The 25,545-nt window shown below is 28.9% G+C and overlaps 1 protein-coding gene across 2 annotated transcripts in view; it reads left to right on the top strand.

The window, feature by feature from the left end:
* Positions 1-16,607: 16,607 nt before the first annotated feature.
* r-l (rudimentary-like) overlaps positions 16,608-25,545 on the top strand; it is a 41,308-nt gene continuing 32,370 nt past the window's right edge. Inside the window, exon 1 of one of the 2 annotated variants that reach the window (XM_075366834.1) lies at positions 16,608-17,191. In XM_075366834.1, coding sequence (XP_075222949.1) covers positions 17,045-17,191 — 147 coding nt within the window. In that variant the 5' untranslated portion in view covers positions 16,608-17,044. The remainder of the gene's footprint in view (positions 17,192-25,545) is intronic. The other variant, XM_075366835.1, reaches the window with a different exon arrangement.

Consider the following 25,545-nt stretch of genomic DNA (forward strand, 5'->3'; position numbering starts at 1 on the left):
TTTATATTTTAGATTAATAAGTTAAGATAATTTTGTATTATGTGTAATATTAGTAATATTGTTATTTATGATTATCATTACCTTTTATGTGATTATAATTAACATACTATTTTCTAATTAATGGAATAATTTTTGTTGTATTTATTTTTTTAGAATTTATTGACTGAGTGACTGAATATGTACTACATTACTATATTGTTCTACATTATTTTGTTCACAATTTCTTTTGTAATAAAAACCTATCACTATTTTATAATATTAAATATTATTTGCCTATAGTATGTATGAATAATACCTTTATTAATTTAATTTTAATGTATAATAATAGTTTTTAATTTAATAAAATTTATTAATTGTGTATAAAATGATTTGTATATAATTGTATAATTAATTATATTGTGTTATTAATTTTTTTTAAAGTTAATATAAATTATATACATAAATATTATTGTAAATATTAATTATACATGTTTATATTTTTATGTCTTAAAAATGCAGACTTCTAGAAATATTGTGATTATTAAGTTTGTAAAATTTTGCTGTAGAAAATAGTTCTGTATATAGTAAGTAGATTATTTTATGATTAATTATAATTATTTAGTTTTAAGTTATGTGATGTACTTACTCTAAAGACAATAATATTATTATGTAATTTGATTTTTTTTACAAATAAACTTAATTATGTAATCAAATTTTATGTCATAGATAATTTTAATGAATTTTTTTTATGATTCCTTCCTTTTATTTATAATAATAATTATTGTTTAAGATTCTTCTTTTTTAAATTAATTTCTGTCATTTTTCAAAACTTAAATTATTTACTGTTAAATCACATCATTGAGAAATAAAACCTATAAATTATCTGTACCACTGTACAGCACAGATCTTACAAACTACTGTATAAAACTTACATCTGACCATCCGAAATTCCAGAAAGTAATTAAATTATAAACAATTAACCATCATACTCTTATACTTGGTGCTGATAAATACACTTTTGTATTGATACGTAATATAAAAATTGTCTCATATCTTTATATTAAAAAAATTGTGAGTTTTCAAAATTTTTCAGATCCTCTAGATTTTTATTAATATAAATGCCAATTTCTGAGGAATATAAGAAGTACAGTGAAAGTGTTAAATATAATTTATTTAACCTTAAAATAAGATTTATGATTAATATTAAAATAATATTTAAACTTATACCAGAGCTATTGATATAATTTAAAGATAAGTAATATTTCTGTTTTTAGAAAAAAATGTTTATATGCATACATTTAAAGAAATTTTTTTTATAAATTTAATTTAAAAAAAGTAAATACAACTGAAATTTATGTATAATTTCTTGTATAAATTTTATTATGTTAAAACCACGCAAATAAAAGATGTCAATTTTTCAGTAATAACATTTCATATTGAAAAACTTCTGTATATTTTGGTTATATTAAGTAGGCTACATACTTTTATGGGATTTATTGTAACTTATTTTTAATACTGTAAACCATAAAAACTGGAATCAGCCAGAAAACTTAAAAATTTGCTTATTGTTTTAGAATAGAAATCATTTAGCTGTTAATGTTTTCCTTGAAAGAATTACTCATTAATTTTATCTATTAGACTAGTGTTAACTTGATTGTTTTAATTTTTTTTTTTACTTGTGTATAAAAAATAAAATAGATGATAAAACTGTATTATAAATATGAATAATGATGATAAAATTTAACTATTTAAAATTGTACAGTTATGAAAACACTGTAACATATTAAAAATAATATTTCAAATTTTTTCTGTATGTAACATATTTATAGCTATTTTTTGTTGAAGTTTCACCTAAGTAAGAAACTATTAGAGTCTCAATTATCCAGATAATACTTTTATGAGATTGTCACAAGTGGTCAGTTATTAACCCTTCTTACCTTATATTTCACATGTTTTTTAACAACCACTCATGTTTTGTGTTTTATTTTTATTCAGTGACAAAATACATAAAGATTTTGTTTGTGAATTATGACAATAGCATTAGGGCACAAAAGATAATGTAACTTCTTAGACAAAGTAATAATTAAGGTAATTGATGCAGCATATGGTTTTGGATCAGAAAATTTGGATAAAACATGTTACAGCAAATAGGTGAATATTCTTGAGGTTTCATTGATTTACACTGATGTATAGCAGAAATAAAATATAGCTGTCTATGTATGATGTAACAGTTATTGAACTCTTAGTTTTGGAAGATTTTTTTCTGCACAATGATGTAAATTTTGTACTTAAAACTTCAACTAATGAAAGATAACAAAAACAATGCAGTCATTTTTATAATAAAGTTAATTCTAAAAATCTAAGAATAGCAGAAACTTGAATGATTGGGTAAGACAGTTGGCAGCCCAGACCTATTTCTGCTAAAAGAGAGAATGGTACTGACAGGGCTATAAAAAAAGAAAACTGAATCAAGAAAACAAACTTGAAAAACTAGTTTAAAAAAAAGAAGTTAAATACTAAGCGTTTCAACTAACAACTCATATATTATTGACTTTTTCATTTGGTAATTTACATTATAGCCATGTCAAGTGCATAAGGTTGTTTTTTAATCTTAATATTATGATTGAACTTATTAAAAAACTTACAAAAAAAAATTAATTTTTACTTTTATTATTTGTTCCATTACAGCATTCCATTTTCATGTTATCTAACTTTTCTGATTATCCAGCAAAGTTAGTTTGGATAATTGGGACTCTGCCATACTTAATGTTAATTGTTTAAATTATAAATTTTAAGACATCATAAAAAGCTATAATTTATATTTTTATTCATTCATTTCACATCTATGTCAATTCTCGATTATTAATGAATGATAGCTCATGTAGTTTTATTTCATTATTATTCTCAAGGTTATCTATTTTCTTTTATAGGTTATGGATTTCTGACTTGTAATTTGGAATAGATAGATTGTTAGCAATTCAATTTCACTTCTGACTGCATAATAAATATACTGTTTTATTTGAACTATGTACTGAGAAAAAAATTGTCTTCAATTAAAGGCAAAATTTGTGCATAAATCTAAGTTACTAGCACCTCAGAATATAACTTGATAAAGCAAACTACTTGTCTAGATTTTAATAGAACTTAGTTTTGTCATAATCAGTATTATTTACCACAGACTACCAAAATTATTGCAATAAATAAAAATTTTTATTTGTATTAAAATATACTTATAATACTTTATAAAATTATTTTTTATTTACTTAAACTGATATAAATATATTTATTCTGTAATAAAACATTACATGTTGTATATAACATAGTGATTTTAAAACAATTATTTAACAAAGTTTAAGTATAAAAATAGAATAACTCAAACAATGTGTAATTTAATATATGATTCTTCTGAAAACAGCAAACATCAATAAATATTGTGTACTAAGGAATTAAATTAGAAACAATTGATTACTGCCGAAACACATGTATAAAAACAATTCAGTAGTGGTATGTATGTAACTAAGTTTAATACTAGTGATATGAAGAGAGAGATTGATATATGAAGGGGAAGATTAATATAATCAAGTTTGGTTCTCCTGCCAGCTAGTTTGTCAAGTAGCCTTGCAACATAATAATGATGTCCTTGAAAGTAAACCGCTTATCATCATTTTTTTTTTTTTTAAATGTAATAAAAATTTCTAATTAGAACAGAATTACAGCATAATAAATTCTACCAGTTTCGTATTCAAAATAAAACAGAACTATTATAGAGATTTTTACTAAATATTATTCTTAGAACTATTACCCATATATTATGTGTGTGTGTGTGTGTGTGTGTCTGTGTCTGTGTACATACATATCAGTGTATTATTTATAGAACTACAACAATATTTTATCTTTATGTGCTATGCTTGATAGTAGCAATTGTATCAGACTAAATCTTTCTTCAAAATACATGCAATATAAATGTTGCTTAATATTTTTAGTTAGTACAGACACAGGAGGATAGAAAGAAAAAGAAAATTAATGATTCGATTCTATTACATATTCATACACAGAGAACATAAAAATTAAAGAATATTTTCCACATTTGACATGCACATGCACACACATACACACAAAGTTATTAAAAAATTTGATAAATTGTTTCTTTAGTACCTTTTACATTTCATATATTTGAAATTAAAGATATCCTCCTTACAACAGAAGAATTTTAAAATATTTTACAGAAAAAACTTATGCTTTTTAGCATACTTTCCAATTCTATCTTAATTTATTGCAGTTTACACATCTAAATTTAAGTATGTATTTAATAATTTATAAGAAGTGAATGTTAAAATTATACAAATAAACTTGTTTAAAATTGAAATTTTTACTGTAACATTTTACTTTTAACAATATTTTTATTAGATCATATCACCATCAGTCACCTTGAAATGTGACAATCCTTTATAATTTCATTAAAAGCAATAGTTATCTTGCTCTTATTCCCAATGTATTCTTATCATTTAAAGTTAAGTTTAATCTTAATTATAGTATAAAAGTTACAAGTAGACTGTTTAGGAACATTTACCAGTTTGTAATTTCTAAACAAATCTAGTACTATCACTAAGTAATCAGACAAATTTTTATTGTTATTTTAAACATGAACATAGAATTAATTATTTTGACTAGTGACCGGAAAGAATCTGTAAAACATCTTCACTTCCCAGAAAATATATTTTATAAATCTTCTGAGTGGCAAGGACCATTCATTCTAAGAAATGTACATCAAGGTGAATCAGCATCAGATTCATATCAGTTGTAATAATTATGATTATGGGTTTAAAACAAGTAAATGAACTGTTTATTGTAGTTTTTATTACAAAAAAATTTTTTTCTTACTTTTTAACAAGTATCAATTAGAAGATTTGCATTCAGTTTTGTTGCATTTATCCATTATAAAATGTGCATTTGTAGCCCAACAATATGTAAATTTGATCAATCCAGACATGTACAGGTACAGAACATGGATTTTAAGTTTCAGGGAAAAAGTCATTTTAGAGCAGAAAATTAAAAATTATAGGATGTTTGGAAAAATCAAATCAGAATGATTAATATAATGGTGAAGAAACGATTGATGATTGAAAATGGCAACAAGTATCAAGGCAGATACTTTACCTATATAAATCGGATAACAGAAAATACTGGAGAAGGGTAAGTAGAAAGAATTTGTGGTATAATGAAAGAGTAAGAGGTATTGGGAGAAAAATTATGTGACAAGGGAGAAAACAGAGCATTGCAAGCGAAGAAGTTAGACAATGACCAAAATATATGTAATTGTTTTTATAAGCAGAAATTAAAACTTATTGATAAAAGAAGACTATCCATAAGTTTTATTATTAATCATGACTGTAATTTTCATAGCATTGCTGTTAACCAAACCTTTTTTTCTTCAGGTAGTACAGCTATAAGTACTAGAAAGATTTTTGACATTGTGTTTTTGATAGTATGATTCTATTTCTTAAGAAAAATTGCTAAAACTGTAATAAAATGTTTTTTTCTTCCCTAATATTATCAATTAAATAGAAATTACAATCAGTTCTATCTGAAACAGTATATTTATGCAGAAATATATGTACTATTTTTAGGCCTACTTGTATTATTTATTTAAAATATATTGAACAGTGTATTTCACTGATGGTGCTTACTATATTGCTTTGAAAAGCTTCTTAGGTAAAAATGTGTTTAGAATAATATAATCTCTTAAAACAAAATTATTAACTAAAATTCAGACTAAAAGGACAATTTTACAATTAATCACATATTCATTAAATTTATTTATTTATTTTTATTTTATAAAATTGAAGTTTATATACATTAGAATACAAAGAGACTTTAAATATTAAAGAAACTTTTTTAATGTAAAAGGCTGTTTAAAACTAACTATTTTTGTTTGTGTGTTTTATATATTATGGCTTATTTATAAAGCAAGATCTCATGAAGTCTCATGCAGAAAGAGATGGTTCACTGAATCTACAAGTGTAACTGAATTTAAAATGAAGTACAATAAAAAAACAGCATCTTTTGTGTAATTTTTTGCATACTGTTTAATGTAGTTTCCTTTTTCAGATACCAATATTTATTGGTGCCAACGATGATAATTAATTTAATGCTATCAAAAATCTCTATTTAGATTAAATTCAATTTATCAGACAGTACTGCTAGATGACAACTTAACTGAAATGTTCACAATGGGATTCCAAGGGTCCAGCTTGTTGAAATTTACTCCTTATTCAACTGGACTTGGATGAACTTCCTGACAAACCTCATTTCTTCACCTATCATTTCATCTGTATCATCTTCCTCATTAAAATATTTGTGTAGCATGTTCAAAATTATAATACTAAAATAAAAAATAATAGAAACTGATAACAGTTTTTGTTTTATATGTACTTTATATAATGACAGATGGTTTGCAACTGCTTAATTTTTTAATTTGGATATTCATATTTCAACTGTAATTGGAATAATAATACAAACCTCTTTAAAAACTTGCTTTATACTTTTTAGTCATACTTTTAATCAAATTATTATCATACATTGCATGAGTTTAGTAAGTTAGTTTGGATTACAAAAGATAACATCGTATATTGAAAAATTTCTAATATATTTATAGTATATCAAACAAATTTTCAATTAAACATTTACTGTATGGAGCCAAGTGAACTGCCAGGAGCTGTGTGAATGATATGGAGCTGAATGAATCATACAAAGCCAATTGAATTGTCAGGAGCTGTGTCTCACAACATACTGCCCGCCAAAAATCATCTGTGTATATATGCGTGATGAAAAATGTTGTCAAATTCGACCACAAAACCTCCCATACCAAGTTTTTGTCATTTTTTATGTCAAACACAACTATCAGATCTGTCATCTGCTACCCCAAAAACCCTGCAAAGCCATTTTGCAATTTTTACACCTGCACCCTTAATTTACCCTTTAATTTGTTTGTACCTTTAATTTATTTGTATGGGGGGATGTTTGCAAAAGTAATGGTGGAATATTGTATTGTCACCTAATCTTGGCAACTGTGCAAAATTTCATTTATCGGCAATGTCAGGAAGTATGTTAAATTAAGGATGCAAGATTTGAGGACAGACATGAAAAAAACATTACGAGTTAAAGAAAAGCAAGTAAAAATATATCACCAACAATACTCTTGGCATTAATGAAAAAAAATATTGTTTGATTATCTGCCTAAGAGATTCCTGAATTACATATCTACAAGTGGCCAGGAAGTCACCTTATCCCCTTAAGTTAGAACTAAAAATTTGTAATGAGTTATAAATGAAAAATCCAATATAATAATGAATTATCTTATTTAGTCACTTGATATATAGTATTAATTGTAATGGTCCAGTGGGTCTGTGAGTTCACTCTCATGTTGCATGACAATCTCCCCACGGATTCTATGTGTCGCCATGTCCTGTGTGATGTGGGACGGAGCATTTCTGGTGTTACATTATGGAAGGCACCCCTTACAACATCACCAAATTCTTTATTTGTGATGTACCAACATGAAGATACATGTGCCTCGATAATTCCCCATAATGAATTATCTGGTGTAGTGAGATCAGGACTTTGTGGTGGCCATGATAACTGAGCTGATGATACTGGAGAACCGCGGCCATCCAATGTCCTGGACCAAATTTTTCATTCAGAAACTTGCAGACTGATAGAGCAAAATGTGCAGGTGCTCCATCCTCCTGCAACCATACTCATTCCATGAGATCCTTGAAGCTCTGGTATTAACCATGCCTCCAACATCTCTAAATAAGTTTGTGCATTCACTGGCCCATCAAAAAAATAAGGACCAACAAATGATGAGTTGCCATTCCAGCCCATATCATGATGTGCAGTGGATTTCTTTCCAACTCTGTCGCATAAAAAGGATTTTCTTTCATCCAAAATAACACATTTCTGGCACACGCAAGCTGCGATAGATTGCACATTCATCAGTTAAAAACCACCCTTCCATGGTGCACTGCAACAGGTAATTTTTCTATTAAAGGTCGGCAGGATGCAACTGTTGTCAGACAACCCTAATGAAAATACTCTATGTTCTAAACACATATCCTAACTCATATTTTTGTTAACATTAGTGATATGGTGACTTCCCAGCCACTCTGCATTTAAACAACGCAATAGGTTAAAATAATCATAAACATCACTAACTGCTAACAATTTATACAACCTTGTTTTACTGCTAAAAAATTTTATTGAATATTAATAAATAGTATTTAATCCTGATTGTTTTATAATACTTCAAATTAGACTAGCCTTTGCCTATGTTCCTCATTTGTGAATTGGTAATGGAATGGTAGATCTTACAATCTTTCCTAGGGATCACACTGAACTGAATTTTAATATGACCTACATCCTGATCTAGGTCAGGATGTAGGATGTAATAAAAATCTAGATTTTTATTAACAAAGGTAAAGCATGTAAATTTTTTGACATCTTTTGACTGAAAGAAAAGCAACCTAGATGTTCACTCAAGTATCCATTTGAGTATATTCAGCATGTAATAATAATATAATTTCTCTTCTACACTTAATCATGCTTCTTAATTTTTACAAACTGTTCTGATATGTTTAAAATAGGTGAGTCCTAGTTACAGAATTCTATCATGCTAATTTCTAACAAACTTGTGAATTGGAACAGCATGAAAAATATCAATGTACAATTAATGTTTTTAAAAACCCTAAAAATATTGACTTTGAAAGATAGCAAGCAGAAGAATGAATAAAAAAACAAAAAAAGCAATCATTTGAATGAGCTGCTAAACTCTAATTATGAATGACAGACCCCAGAAATCAAAATACTATATCTATAATAAACTGTCATAGAATGGAATACAATCTGACTCAAAGAAATCAGCTAGTCATTCCTGCTACATTTTTAAAAGTATAAGAAGTGTTCACATTCACATGAAGATAAGGGTTGAACCTCCTATGAGTGAAAGAACGCTGCTGAAAAGAAATAGAGGAATTTATCAGAAGAAAAGGAAGAAGGTAGAATAAAATATGTACAGTACAATCTCTGTAGTCCAGTCTGTTGCTACATTGTCACATCAGTCCTACCATATAACTCCTACACATCACATGATACAAAATCTTCGCATTTATTTTGTATCACAAATAAGGATACTTTAAGCCCTATTATTAAACTGTATTAATCACTGCAGTAGCCATGATATCTAGATATCCTAAAAATAACACAAGAGGTAAATATTAAAAATTAAAAACATGACCGCCAAAAAAAAAAAAAAACATTGCTCTTTAATGGTTAATTAAAGAGCATGTAGGTGACAATTTTTGGTATAGTTAATCTTTCTTTCAAATTTATTTAAACATTATATATATATATATATATAAGTACAAGAATTACAATTTGTAATTCTGTACTTGGGTTGTTCAAGTTGGTTTTTGATTACAAAAAATACAATATATTGGTGCAGAGGAATATGGTCTTATAAGTACTGACTTTAGAAAAAAATATAAATAAATATATATATATATATAAATAAATATGTGTACGTATATAATACCAAAACAAGTTTTTGGTGTTATTTAAATTAATACAACTCATTTTTGGCTTTAGTTTAAAAAACTAATACCCAAATATTTGTTTTTGATATTAATTTTTTTTAAAGTTTTTCTGTTACTGTGTTTGATGGTTAAGTTGTTGTGTTTTGAGTTTAATTGTCACAATGGTCGGTAAGTTGATAATTTATTTAAATTTTCAGAAAGTTACATATAAAAAAATTAAGTTATATATAAATAAATGCTACAATGGAACAAACATTCATACACCCTAAATATATTATGCTAAATTTTGGGCAGTTGTGTAAAAATGAGGGTTACTATAGTCACAAATTCAATTAAGTTAATGAAGAGTAAGAGATGACAGACCTGAAGGTGAATAACAGCCTTCAAGAAGTAATTTTTAAAATTCTATAAAAAATTTGATTCTTCAATAATGTCTCCATTACATCAGTATTAAGTGTAGAAGAAATTGATGCTCCTGAGTTAAAAAATGTAAAAAAGTTATATAATTAATAATGACAAGCTCATTATTGACAAAATATCATAACATATGAACAATTGAACAATATAACAATTATTACAATTACAATATATCAATTAATATTATTACAATATAACAATTATTAATGAATTGAACATGTGTACAAATGCATTGTATAAATGTGTCATGAAATTCTGTCAGCCTTCAAAACTTGCCTTAAATGTACTGAAGAACTGAGCATATAATTTATTGTAAAAATAACAATAAAAATCCTTTTTTCATAAAAAAGAATCTAATACTAAACAAATTGGAAATTGTATGAAACTACTTTTTATGAATTTTGTAGCGAATATTTCAGCTGTATGTACAAACCTTTTTAACAATTAATTTTCTTAATAGATTTCAATTGTTAACAATCAATAGGATTATTTTTTTTCTCAAATTGCCTGTCACTATTCAAAATTTCTTGATACTCATCCTGACTCCTGTAGGGAAAGACAACTTGTGACAATCTTGGTCGCCAAACTGTCCCCTCTGTTCCTAGCCCTTGATGGGCTTTACCAGAAATCATCTTTTAGAACCAGTACACCATTAACTTTTTGAAATAAGGAATAACACTAATCATATGTAAACAACATTTAATTTTTTTATAAATCTATACATAAATGGATTGTTATAATATTTAAAGTAAATATATATTATTCTCTCTATGAATCATGAGACTTTGCCGTTGATGAGGGGGCTTGAGTGCTCAGTGATACAGAGTAGCTGGACTGAAGGTGCAACCATATCGGAGAAGTATCTGTTGAGAGCCAGATTAAGGAATGATTGCTGAAAGAGGGCAGCAGCTCTTTCAGTAGTTGTTAAAGGCGTAGGTCAGGACGACTTAAACGGCCATATCAACATCACTCAGTCCTCTGAGTACTGCACAGCTGAAAGCAATGGAAAACTACAGCTGCTTTTTTTCCAAGAAAATGTAGCTCTCTGCATTTTCATATAGCAATGATGAAGGCACCTTCCTTGATAAAATATTTCGGAGGTAAACTAGTCTCCTGTTTGGATCTCCGGGTGGAAACTACTAAGAAGGGGTCACCAGAAAATTAAAAAATAACATTCTACGAGTCAGAGCGTGGAATGTTAGAAGTTTAAAAAAGGTTGGTAGGTTAGAAAATTTAAAGAGAGAAATGGATAGGATAAATGTAAATGTAGTAGGAATTAGCAAGGTTTGGTGGGAAGAGGAAAACGACTTTTGATCAGGTGATTTTAGAATTAACTCAGCTTCAAATAATGGGCAGACAGGAGTAGGTTTTGTAATGAACAAGAAGATAGGGAAGAGAGTAAGTAGTGTATTTCAAAATGCATAGAATCATTGTAATAAGGATAAAACCAAAACCTAAACCGACAATGATTGTTAACGTCTATATGCCTACAAGTGCCCATGATGATGATGAGATAGAGTGTGTATATGAAGAAATTGACGAAGCAATTAAACACATAAAAGGAAATGAAAATTTAATAATAGTTGGAGATTGGAATGCAAGCATTGGAAAAGACAAGGAAGGAAATATAGTGGGTGAATACGGGCTGGGCAAAAGGAATGAAAGAGGGGACTGACTTATAGAGTTTTGTACAAAGCATAATTTAGTAATTGCCAACACCCAGTTTAAAAATCATAATAAAAGAATATACACATGGAAAAAGCCAGGCGATACTGCAAGGTATCAGATAGATTATATCGTGGTTAAGCAAAGATTTAGAAATCAACTCGTCGACTGCAAAACTTATCCTGGAGCAGACATTGACAGCGACCACAATTTAGTGATAATGAAATGTAGATTGGGGTTTAAAACCTGAAGAAAAGGTGTCAGATGACTCGGTGCAATTTAGAGAAGCTTGAGGAAGAGGAGATGATAAAGAAGATTTTTGAGGACATTGCAAGAGGTCTGTGTAAAAAAGATAAGGTAGAAAACGTAGAAGAAAAATGGGAGAATGTTAAAAAGGAAATTCTTAAATCAGTAGAAGCAAACTTAGGCAGAACAAAGAAAACTGGTAAGAAAGAAGCCGTAATAAGAAAGGGAGTCTGACAAGGATGTTCCCTATCTCCGTTACTTTTTAATCTTTATATAAAACTAGCAGTTAATGATGTTAAAGAACAATTTAGATTCAAAGTAACAGTACAAGGTGAAAAGATAAAGATGCTACAATTTCCTGATGATATAGAAATTCAAGCTGAGAGTAAAAAGGATTTAGAAGGAACAATGAAAAGCATGGATGAAGTCCTACGCAAGAGCTACCGCATGAAAAGAAACAAGAACAAAACAAAAGTAATGAAATGTAGTAGAAATAATGAAGATGGACCACTGAATGTGAAAATAGGAGGAGAAAAGATTATGGAGGTAGAAGAATTTTCTTATTTGGGAAGTAGAATTACTAAAGATGGATGAAGCAGGAGCAATATAAAATGTCAAATAGCACAGGCGAAATATAAAATACATAAGCCTTCAGTCAGAAATATAATCTGTCTACATCAAAAATTAATTTAAATGTCAGGAAAAGATTTTTGAAAGTTTATGTTTGGAGTGTTGCTTTATATGGAAGTGAAATTTGGATGATTGGAGTACCTGAGAAGAAAAGATTAGAAGCTTTTGAAACGTGGTGCTATAGGAGAATGTTAAAAATCAGATGGATGGATAAAGTGACAAATAAAGAGATGTTGCGGCAAATAGATGAAGAAAGAAGCATTTGGAAAAATATAGTTAAAAGAAGAGACAGATTTATAGGCCACACATTAAGGCATCCTGGAATAGTCGCTTTAATACTGGAGGGACGGGTAGAAGGAAAATATTGTGCAGGCAGACAATGTTTGGAATGTGTAAAACAAACTGTTAGGGATGTAGGATGTAGGGGGTTATACCGAAATGAAACTACTAGCATTAGATAGGGAATCTTGGAGAGCTGCATCAAACCAGTCAAATGAAAAAAAATATATAACGTTAAATTCTCCCACACAATCAAGATTGTCAAACATTTTAACAAATTTCATTATTTATCCTTGCATCGTATATTTTCTTTTAAGTCTTTTAATCTGATAGCTGTGTTTTAGTAGTTATATAATTAAAATTAAACTTCCCTCATTTATCACATCTTGAAATTAACTGGTTCTTCATATGATCAGGAACCTTACTATCGGCAATACATGTATATTTCATGCTTCCTGAAAAAAAAACCTTACGCTGCATTCACAACTATTAATAAATGGTGTGTAAACTTGAATAAAATAACAAAATTATTTTTTCATTCTGATAAAAGTTGCATATGAATAATAAAAAAAAATTGTATTTTGTCTGAAATGAAGTTTAGGCCTTAAGTAGGGGAAGTAATCCTTTTAGAGGCTACCTAAGTGCATAGAAGTATAATTCCATTCTAGAGTTAAATGCATCATTTCACAATTGTTGTTTTCTACTGCAATTTATTTATATTACTGTCTTTGTTCTGTTTAGCCTCTGAAACCACCGTAAGATATTACTTCAGAGGACAATATATATGAATGTAAATGAACTGTAATCTTGTAGTCTCAGGTTGACCGTTCCTAAGATGTGTGGTTTATTGAAACCCAGCCACAAAAGAACACAGGTATCCATGATCTGCTATTCAAATCCGTATAAAAGTAACTGCTTTTACTAGGATTTGAACCTTAGAACTCTCGACTTCAAAATCAGCTGATTTGCGGTGATGAGTTCACCACTAGACCAATCCGGTGGGTTATTTATATTACTCCAGAAATGATTTCATTTAAATTGTTTGTGGTCTTATTAGTGGTACTTCGTTAAGTATGAATTACTCCATAATTACACGATCAAGCAAATTTTACGCAGTACATAATATACATTGTGAGACCACATTGTTAATTCAGCAAGTGTATTTTTTTAATGTATGAAAGTTTAATTTTTAAAATTTCAGAAATATGTTACAATCTTTAAAAAAAATGCTAAGTTATTTAACACTAAAAAAATGATTATAGTAATCTTTAGCAAATAAATAAAAATGGAAAGAAAATTTCAGACAAATGATTTCAAAAACCTCCCAAGAGGGAATATGTTCAAATATTTAAATATAATTACTTTAGTGTGTAGCAAGCTTCTGTGAACCAGAAAAAGAATTTTTATTGCTTTTTATTCTTATTACCAAATATAATATTCTTTTTTTTATTAACGATATTTAAATATAATCTTTTGAAATTAATTTATAAGTATTTCTGAAGCAACATTGCAAGCAAGTCTTTCATACAAATGTATATTCCTTAGATTGTTAATCAGTAGTTTTTTCCATAAAGCTTATGTAATATTGAGCATGTTCACATACCTCACATTTAACTGCCATATGGTGTAACTCACAATACAACTGTTTTTTTTTTTAGGGAAATTGGTGCAGTCGTTTTCAAGGAGTTTTACTGTGTTCAAATGACCTTTATATATTACTTGCTAATAATTTATAGCTTTTATTCTTGATATCAACTTTTACTTTCTTTAACAATCATTTAATTCTTAATTCTACAAAGGATTAGTTAAAATCCACCCAAAAATTTCTTAAAATTGAGTAAAAATATAAATAAAATCATAAGAATCAATGTCACACATAATTATATACTATGGTTAAAATACAATAATTCCCATGTCTGTAGAAGACATATGTTGTTTGTTAATAAATAAGGAAAGCTACTGCCTATGTATCCTTTCTTTCTTCCAGCGTAAGGTATTACTTCAGATGAATGAGGGTGATATGTATCAATATAAATGAAATGCAGTGTTGTACAGTCTCAGGTTGACCAAACCAATTGGTTGACCAATTGAAACCAAACCACCAAAGAACATCAGTATCCACGATCTAGTATTAAAATCTACATAAAAGTAACTGCCTGTGGATCCTGATTAAATAGAATTGCAGATATACATTATATACATTACCATACCATGTTAAAATTAAGGTAAGAGCTCCATAATCTGTACTAGGTGGTTTATGTAAATAGAATTAAAAATATAATTTAACCCTACAGAGGGATAATATGAATTTAAAAAAAATTAATTTCAGTACTGTAAGATACAATAACATATATACATGTGTGTGCGTGTGCCGTGAGTTTCTGTTACCTCCAATGTGGTGTATTTGCATCATTCATTAATTACTAGAAATGTAATTCTGGAATTATATTATAATTTTAATGATTTTTTTTTTTTGGTTTGGTACATGATACCATTCTTATTCCACCAAAGGAATAAATGGTACGTATTCACACTATGAGTCATGGAGAAATTTTACTATCAGGTTTGATATCGTAGACAGAATATATACAACAAAAAAAACTAATTAATTTAGTAAAGGTATGACTGATATTAAAGCTGAACTTTTAATTCAGTTACAAAAGTCGTTAGGAAAAATAATGTTTTCAAGAAATCAATTAACTTTTTCAAGTAAAAACAAATTAGTCAATAAATCCTGAGCACTTTAGGTGGTACCGCAGTTCAAAACGTTTGTCTACAAATGATCAGTTGTAGACCTACTAATACGCTGATTATGAATGTTATTCTTTTGATATCGGGTGATATTATTTAACAATAACCCAAAAGTTTGCTGCTTATTATAGATATAACTTAACCTACGCAAGCTATAGATATAATTAACAGTAGTATTTTGATTATTTAAATGATAAATAATTGTTGAATTTATTATTTAAATACTCAAAACATTACTCTGTTAATTAGTCAAGGTTAGCTTGCGTAGGTTGTTTGGTTAAATTATATTTATAAAACAAATATAAATTGTTATAAAAATGGTAATATAATGGTTATATAGAGTGATATTAAAAATAACCCAAAAGTTTGCAATTTCTTGGTCGACAGGCTAATACGTAAGGACCGTGTTATTATAAAACATGTATTATCTTAAAATTAAATAATAGTTATAATTATTATAACTAAGTCATTATACTCGTATTAAAATTGTTTTTTTAGTCATTTTATATGAAACCTATAAGTAATGATGTAATAATTAGTGTAATAATGAAATTTAAGTGTAATTAATTATTTAAGTAATGAAGTAATAATTACTATTATTGGCATGAAAACAATTACGAATGATTACACGTAAAGACAAAAGTTAAAAATAATGCAAAAACAAAATTGAAAAGACACGGTGAAAACAATCATTATTAAAAAGCTGCTTTTGGATAAACGAGAAAAGCATGTGAAATAAATTTATGAAACGGGATTATTTTTGAAGCGTTGACGCCATAAAAATTCCTAGGTAATTATCAATCAATGAATGACGAGTTCCAAATCGTCGTTTATCATTTTTAGAGAAAAATAACTTTTTTTTTCAAACTGCAGTACGACCTAAATCGCACAACTGCCAAATCCCGTAACTATCAATAAGTTTGGTACAAGACCTCAATCATGAAAATCTTATACCTCCGCAGGACCGACAACGCTGTTATATCGTATTAACTATAATTAAATAGGTCGTACTTTTGAAGGTTATTAGACTTGTCGGATAATAGCAATTGTTTTACTACACCACACGAACGAACTGATCTAAGAACTACTGACAGTTAATTTGAAGCACCTTAATATATCAAGAAAACTTTTTAAAAATAGCTTTTGGTTTATTTTTTGTGTTTTATCATCATCAAATATAACTTTATATAAAGATCGTTACAAAAATTTATACGTTGTTATTTTATTAAAAGTTGAATATATTTTTTAATACTACTATTATCGATAAAAAATATTCGATCACAGCAAGAGTATATCGATAATTGTTCTAAGTAAATGCAGGCCGTTTGCAACCTTCTCAAACGCATGCTATGTAACGGTACTGTAAACGTAGAAAGCTTATGTATAGTGTTTTGTATTGGTAAACGTTCATAGTGTGTATAAAAGTTTTTATAGTGTAAAAATTATTTATATTTTTCTGTATCAACTGATTAGTATTAGATTTTAATATGAGTTTCCAGGAGAAAGTTACTGATTTAGTTATACAGTTACATTCCGTCGGCGCCTTAAAGTTTGGCGATTATAAAATGAAAGTTGGGATTAATTCTCCAGTTTATTTTGATTTAAGAGTTATTGTATCGTATCCTAAGCTTTTGGTGAGTAGTAGCCGATATTTGATCTTGATATTGTGTTGATTGTTTTTAAATTTATGAATTATTTGCACGATTTATGTGCGGTGAAGTATTAGAATAAGTGGTTGCTTACTTTCATAGGTTATGGTATTTAATAGTGTGGAAGCCTTTTATATGCGTTTGTTAATGTATCTATTTATTTCTTAATGTGGTAGACAAGATAGTCAATTTTAATGTATAACATGATGTATATTTATTTCATTAACAAGCCCTTCCTAATTAATAAAGATGTCATTCTTCACCATCTCGTACATTGAGTAGATCTTCATGAGTAAGGAAAAGGGGTTCATGATAAATTGATGTCATTATATCAAATGTTGACCTCACAATATCCATGTCAGTACATATTCTGTAAATTTAATGATGTAGAAGGAATTAGTATTTATTAGTTGGATCATTGAGAATTGGCAGAGTTGTATATTATTAAACAGTTTTAATGATAAAAAGATTAATTTACATACTAAGGTTTATAAATATGTATAGTAAATGTGGCTCCTTTACCTATACTTACAACCAGTGGCGGCTTGCGTATAGGTACTGTGGAATTGCAGCATACCCTATTTCCACTTTATATTATCGATATCATTTAATTTAATGAGTCCTTTTTCTTTATTTTTTTCTTTATACTTGTAAAATATACAATCCTTAAGGTTAATGTCAGTAGCCACTCCACAGTTTATGAAAAAAATACAAAAATCTTTGTATGTAACTGTGGCTTCACAGTTTAAACAGCATAGTGTTTGGCTGTTGTGCACATGCACACAAGAAGCTGGACGCGAGGCTGCAAGGGAGAGAGATCTCTGTCTCTCTCGCAGTGCAGACACTTATGTTGGTGGAAGGTAGTTTTTTTTTTACTTTGCGTGTGTATGGAGCGTTCCTTGTTCGTTCCCTTTTCTAGTTTAGTTGGTGGAAGGAGTATGAAAGTGGTTTACGTGCTTTTTCAATAGTGATCAGAAGATAGCGAAAAGCAAGTTTTTACTCTTAGATTGCCAAATCTAAGAGTAAAAACATGCTGAAAGGGCGAAAGAGAATGTAATTAGTAAAAACTAATTATGTATTTGATTCTGTGTACATAGAAAGTTAAATTCAGCACCATTGGACTATAGTGTTTTTAAGCGGACATTTTATTAAGTTATTATCTAATAATACTAAAAAATATCTGTATTGACATATTATTATTATTATTGATGTTTATTATTTATTTAGTTAAATTGAATATGGTTTTTAATCACAATGTGATTAAAAACTGTGTACCGTATTCTTGAATGTGATAAAGTGTAGAATTAGATTATTATGCTGCTTCCAGCTATTCTATTTGATTATTTTTTTACAGAAAACCTTAACCATGGCCTTGAAAAGGCCCAGAAAAAAATTTTCTGGAGCAGCACCCCTCACTAATTTTAGCTACAACATCATGTCGTGATATACTATCTCCTCCACTGTACTAGTATTTATCCACTGTATTTATCTACTGCACTAGTATATAGAGGGGAACAGCGAGGAATTTCTGCCCTTGTCACTCGACGTGAGAAATGCATTTAACAGCATTTCTCATGAACCCACCGGCTTGGTCTGGTGGTGAACATGTCTTCCCAAATCAGCTGATATGGAAGTCGAGAGTTCCAGCGTTCAAGTCCTAGTAAAGTCAATTATTTTAAGAGTGTCAATTCAAGTGTTATATTTGTTGAGAGTCAATTGTAAGAGAGTCTCAGGGGTCGGTACTTGGACCGACTCTCTGGAATCTGAGTTACGATGGCGTTTTTTGAGTTACTCTTCCGCAGGACGTAATGATGTTTGGTTATACTGACGACCTCGCTTTGGTCTTCAAGGCTAATACGAAGAGAGAGTTCATTGACAAAATAAGAGAAGCATACACAATAATGAAAGATTGTATGACAGGGGTGGAATTTATATTAGCTCCAGTTAAGACAGAGGTGGTAGTGATCTCCGCGGTTAAGAAGAGACCAATCCTAAAAGTAACATTAGAGGATAGGAGAATAGTATTGAGGCTGGCAATAAAGCATCTCAGCACGTGGATATCAGGTTAAGAATTAGCACACAAGCAGTAGATGCAGCTAATAAAGCCGAGAGAATTGCGAGATTAATAGTTGGCCTCCTACCTAATACTGTGGATTGACTATACATCAGAGGAGATTATTAGCAAGAGTGACGTATGCTACAATGCTGTATGGGGTGGAAGTTTGGGTAGATATAACGAGATTTGCAAAATATCATGGAAGACTAATCTGTTCATAGACAATGTCTGCAAATCATAGCGGCGTATAGAACAATCTCTAAGGATGCAGCTGAAGTCCTGGCATGTGCAATGCCGATAGATTTGGTTACTTTACAGAAGAAGAGGCCCTGGGAGCAGAGATCCCTGCCATTAAGAGACAAAAAGCGCATAACATCCCAGGTAACAGAAGAATTAATGGAGGCTTGGCAGGAATGGTGGGACCAAGCCATTAAAGGTCGGTGGACCCATTGCCATATAAGTGACATCAGGAGTTGGTGTAGGAGGACTTGTGGCTCACTGGGATACAGTTTAACACAGTTCCTGGCAGGTCATGCTGGTTTCAATGAGTATCTGTATAAATACGGCCTGGACCACACCGATCGCTGCCTTGACTGCGATGAAGAAGAGACTCCTGACCATGTGCATTTCTCTTGCCCGCACTTTGATGAAGAATGCAGGGAGATGTTAAATATGTTAGGCTTGGAAGATATGTTCCATCCAGAGGACACAGAAAGCATAATGCTAAAAGGAGTTAAAGAATGGAAAGTGGTTGAGAGCTATCTTAAGAAGGTGATGGATAAGCTACATATTTATGAAGAGCCCCGCCAGGAAATGAGACATTGGAGGGTGGGCAAATAGGTTCGTGGCTGAGCGCTTAGGGGGCCCCCCGAGCATGTGGGGGTTGCCAATGAGGCAGTAGGCTTTCTACATTTCGGTGCCTGACAATGTGATACTCCCCTTTACCAGATGTAATGCTCTCCATGAGCGGTCCCAGGAAGGGGGGAAAAAAAATATATATATATAATGTCCAATACATGTGTCAGTTTTTGCTTACTAGATTCTAAACAAGCCTAATACAAGCCTTAATAGACTTGCACAAGCCAAGAAAGCTTTTATGCGGGAAAGAAATCTGCTGGTATAAAATTCATTCTTAAAAAATTGAAACATATTATTAAAAGTGAATGAATATATGAGGTATCATGATTTACACAGCAAAACTTTGAAAAGAAGGAAGTTAGAAAAATAATGAATTGAAGCTTTTGAGGTGTGGAAAATTAAGTGGATTGGTAAATGGCAAAATAAAGAATAGGTTTTGAGAGAGTGGGAAAAAAAGAAGGATGTGGCAGAAGATGTAAAAACAATTAAAATTAAAAATTTTTTAGGATTAGTGAATTTGGATCTGGAAGAAAAAGCAGAGGGTAAAAGTATTAAAGATTAAACAGATAATTGGGGATGAGTCATTTGATCATTAAAGAATGTTATAAAATCAAAAAAAAAATTGGTAAATTAGGCTGAAATATAGATAAATATTTTTTATAAAATTCAAACGCATAGCAGAAGTAAGAGTTGAAGGTGAAAATAGCAAGTTCAGATTCAGAAAGGAGTGAGATGAGGATATTGTTTTTCAACTTGTATGTAGAAGAAGCAGTACAGGAATAGAAAGACAATTTTGAGAGTTGAGTTAAGGAAAACAAAAATAAGAATTTAAGTTTGCTGATGACATTCTTTTGGCAGAAACCAAAAATGAAATTCTGAATGGTATTTTGGTTTATCAAAATTCAGTTTGAAAATAGGTAAGGCTAAACTTTAAAACAAAGCTAATGAAATGTGATAGGGAGGAGGATAATGAGAACTTAAATATTAGAAGAAGGGGTCATTATATAGAATTTTGGTATTTAGGTAATAAAAATACAGAAGTTGTATGAAGTTAATTAAAGATCAGAACCATACTTGTTGAAGACTTTTTAGCTTTCATTCAGAAAAGAAAAGTGGTAGTGTTAAATATTAATCCAATAATTATAAACATTTTCTGAAAAATATTTGTGTACTAATATTGTGTGGCTAAAACTACATAAGTGACTCACAAATGGTAGTGAAAGGTGGGCTGTAGTAAAAACAAATAACAAAAGAATATGTTACACCTTGTTGTTGGAGGATTTTGATTATTAGGTGAATTATTAAAGTATATCAAAGATCTTTAAGACACAAATAACAATGTGAAGAATTTGATACAAATTCTTGTGAATAGTAGCTATATATATTTATAGGTTTAGTTCATTTGTTAATAGAGGGGTATGTTGAGAGTAAAATCTTTAGATGAAAATAGACAACTGAGAAAATTGGCTGTAATAATTATTTTGAGGTTTCAAGATTAGCATAGGACAGTAAATAAGGAGTAGAGAATAGTGTCGTTAAATGATAATAAATCCACAAAAAGTGTTTGTAGTTTGTATCAGAATGAGGAAAGAGGAAAAAATAAATGCTTCTGACCAATTGAATTAATAAAAAGCAAGAACAGCTTATTTTTAGTAGGGAAGCGGTGCATGTTTAAATATTTTTCAAACAATCTTAAAACTGTGTTTCCAATGGTACATTTTTTATGGGTTGAAATACAATTGTGTGTAAGATTTTCATTAGTTTTACTCTCTTCAAAATATAACACTTTTCCCCCTAATCTCCCCACTAGCTAACCAGATTTCATTTTTTTTAGCTTTGGTGAATCAGGATCTTTCTGTTACACAAGCTCTCACATCAAATTTCATATATTTAAATTGCATGGTTACCAGAATCTAAAGCAAATTACTAGCAAATACATACAGACAGAATCGGAGCAGAATTTTTTTAATCATCACCAATATTAAAATATCTTTTATATTAGAATATTTTAAAATTTGTAAAATATAAAATTTCAGAAGTTTTTTTATATCAATAGGTTACTAATGATAAAATTGTCACAAAGTACAAAAAGTATTATTAACCTATTTCTTCTTGCATGGGTACATTTGTAATTTAATTTTTATTTTTTATACTTGTTTATCTTATATCTTACAGGACGAAATATAGAATTAATAAAAAACTATTAAATTTTTGTGCAGCATACTTTTTTAGTTGGCAGTTTGATTTAATATTATGTTAATTGTACACAACTCATATTGTTAATTTCTATTCTTTTTATGTACAAAAAAAATCAGATCAAGGGGTGTTTTTGGTCTTCATTAGTACTACTATCATCTGTTAGTCAAAATCTAAGCAACTGTGATAACTTCATTTATTTAATTGTTATTATAGATTATTATAAATATTTGAAAAGTACTTGTGCAGTGTATTATGTAGGTTTAACATTTTTCTAAATTTTCCAAGTGTTAGAAAATGAAGTACATTGTAGTTGTTATATCAGACTTTTATTGATAACTTTCTAATGGTACTCACATTACATACAATTTTACTTCATTTACATAATTAACAATTTTTCATTAACAAGTTTTCTAATTGAGCTAGAAATTTCATTTAATAAATTTTTTCCTTTGAATAATGTAGATTTAATAATTTTGTAATCATTAATTTTATTTTTTAATTTTCATTAATAACTTCATTAAAACACATTCTTAATCTTAATGATTATTTTAATCAAAATTATGATATGTTATTTGTAAAAAAAAACTTTACATACATTACATTGATACACTAATGCACTTATTAGATAACTTTTTCTTAAGTTTATTGATGTAAAAAAAAAATTCTTCTTAATAATTAGATAACAGCTGCACTGCTTTTTCTTAAGTTTATTGATGTAAAAAAAAAATTCTTCTTAATAATTAGATAACAGCTGCACTGGCCGTTGTCTGCTTTGGAAAATTAATCATAATTATTTTTTTTTGAAAATAATTTTTTCTTGTATTTATTTATGGTATGAATTTGCATTTGTTCATGTATAACTAATTACATCATGAACTTAATATAAATTTTATTAACTGATAAAGTATTATAAAAAAATAACATATTCTTGCATTTTTCCTGTTAATGATTATTATTTTAATATTAGACTTTAAAATATGATTAAAGTATGAAATAATTCAGTGTATGTAGTTTAGTTAAAACTTAAGACTGAAAAACAAGAAATAATGAAACTAAAATAATGTTTTAAGGCCAAGTGCTACTTAGTAGTTATTCAATAAATCTTATGTACTATAAAATGATCTCCAACTAAAGTATCTTTTCTTCTGGCAGATGAGTTGTTAAATTCCTTCTTTTGTACTTTTCCCCATTTTGAGATTTAGAAGTAAGAATTATCACTTACTGAACTAAGAAGAAATTTGATTTAAGAACAAAATTCTTGAATGGTTAGGCTTTTTCCTTCATATGATGCTTTTGTTTTTGAGACTTTTGGTACATAAAAGTGTTAGAAATACTTTTTGGTGTGATTCTTTTAAGAAGAAAAGAGAAAGCAAAAGTAGAAACAAAATAAAATATTCATGAGAATTATGGAATCCACATTTATAAATTTTCATCCTTGAGTTGGAATGCACATTCAATTTGAGCGAAGATTGCCCATTACTGCTTCATTTTTCCATTCCTTCCCCTTCGATTCCAGTCAGTGCCTACTTTCTATGAATCCAGCCTTTGCAGCAGTTCAATTCAGTCCTGAAGTTAACCTCATGTATCTCGCTTGCAAATTTTATGTACTTTTTATTCAACCTGGGTTGGTATTGTGATGATAATCTCTATAGTTATTGTGCATTTTTTTTCCCTCACCTTTATGTTACTTTCTTTGAAAATCACAAGGTAGAATTTGTTTATGTATGCATTAAACTTTCTAAAGTTTTGTTTGATTTACAATTCAGTTTAAAGCCTTTACTTTAGAAGAAATTCAGCCAACATTTACATTTGATGCAGAAGAATTATATTTTACAACCCTTATGAGAGGCCTGTAAGCAGGCTTATAAAGTTTTCATGCCTTACATTAATTTTTCAATTAATGTTACTACAAAACTTTGTTATTTTCAGAATCTCAGACTAATTTGACTGATATTTGAGATCAAAGGATCCAATCAACTTATTCAATTTCTAAGTATTTATTCTCCTGGGGAAGAAATGAATTAAAAATCAGCTCCTTTAGGTGTGGTGAAAAGAAGTCTAAACAGTTTTACAGATATTGACAGAGCTATTTTTAGAGCTAAATATCAGCTTTATTCACAGTTTATTGCAAAATATATGAAAATGTGGATCATCTTCATTTTTCTATGAGTGTTTGAAAGGAAAAACCAAGATGTACTTTATAAAATATTGGAGTTATTATTTTTCCTGATTTTCAAGCTTTTCTTTTCTATCTTTTCCTTTGTTTAGTATTGATCAGCTTTCCCTTTAAGTTTGAGTCAAGGAAAAAATCTCTATAATGGTATTCTATTCCTGAAGGGAATATACTGCCAGATATTCCATCTCTTCCAGTATCTATATCTTTATTCAATCCCTGTCTAAATTAACTTTAGGGTTGTTAATAAAAATATTTTTTTCATATTTTTCCTGTATACCCTCGTAGTAATAATTATTCCAAATTTCAGGTTCCTTGCTATTCAGGAAACAGAAAAATTAGTTATGAGAAAGAAAGGATTTTCTCATATAGGTTTTAATTGCGTTAAGAAAATGTTGTTCTCTAACTTAGTGACTTGTTATCTGAAAACTATTGGTTTGATCTTTATACTTCCTTCTTATAAAAAGTACCTTGAACTGCCACAAGCAAATACTTGTTTAAGCTAATAATACCTTTTTTAAAATCTGATTAACCTCCTTGCTAATAAATAAAAAAGTAAATTTTGTGCTGGAAACAAAAAAGCATTTGTCAGGGAGAGTAATTGTAGTATTGATATATCAACTTTGCTCTAAGTTTATGAGAAATTGATTTCTGGGTCTATGTCTCAGTCTTTTTTTTTTCTTTATATGTGATTTTCTCATCAGTATAGATTTCAGCTCTTTATCTAATGGAAATGGTTAACAACCCACTAGATCAAAATTGTATTAATGACTAGTAAATTGTTAGTTTTAGATTGGCTGTTAAATGAAGGTGATTAATGATAATTTTATTACTGCTAAAATAAAATTTTAGAACTGTAAATGCAGAATACATTATATATTTAAAAAAGAACCTTTTTATTTTTCAAGAATTTAAATAAAAGGAAAAGCTAGATTATAAAAATAATTTATTGTTTTTTTTATTTTAGATCATTTGACTGGCTTGTTGGACTTATATATTGCATGGTTCAAAAGTAAGGGCCAATGAGTTATAAATATCAATTAGCAACGCATT

Source organism: Lycorma delicatula, chromosome 5 (genome assembly GCF_047948215.1).
Source record: "Lycorma delicatula isolate Av1 chromosome 5, ASM4794821v1, whole genome shotgun sequence".
NCBI classification, from domain to species: Eukaryota; Metazoa; Arthropoda; class Insecta; order Hemiptera; family Fulgoridae; genus Lycorma; species Lycorma delicatula.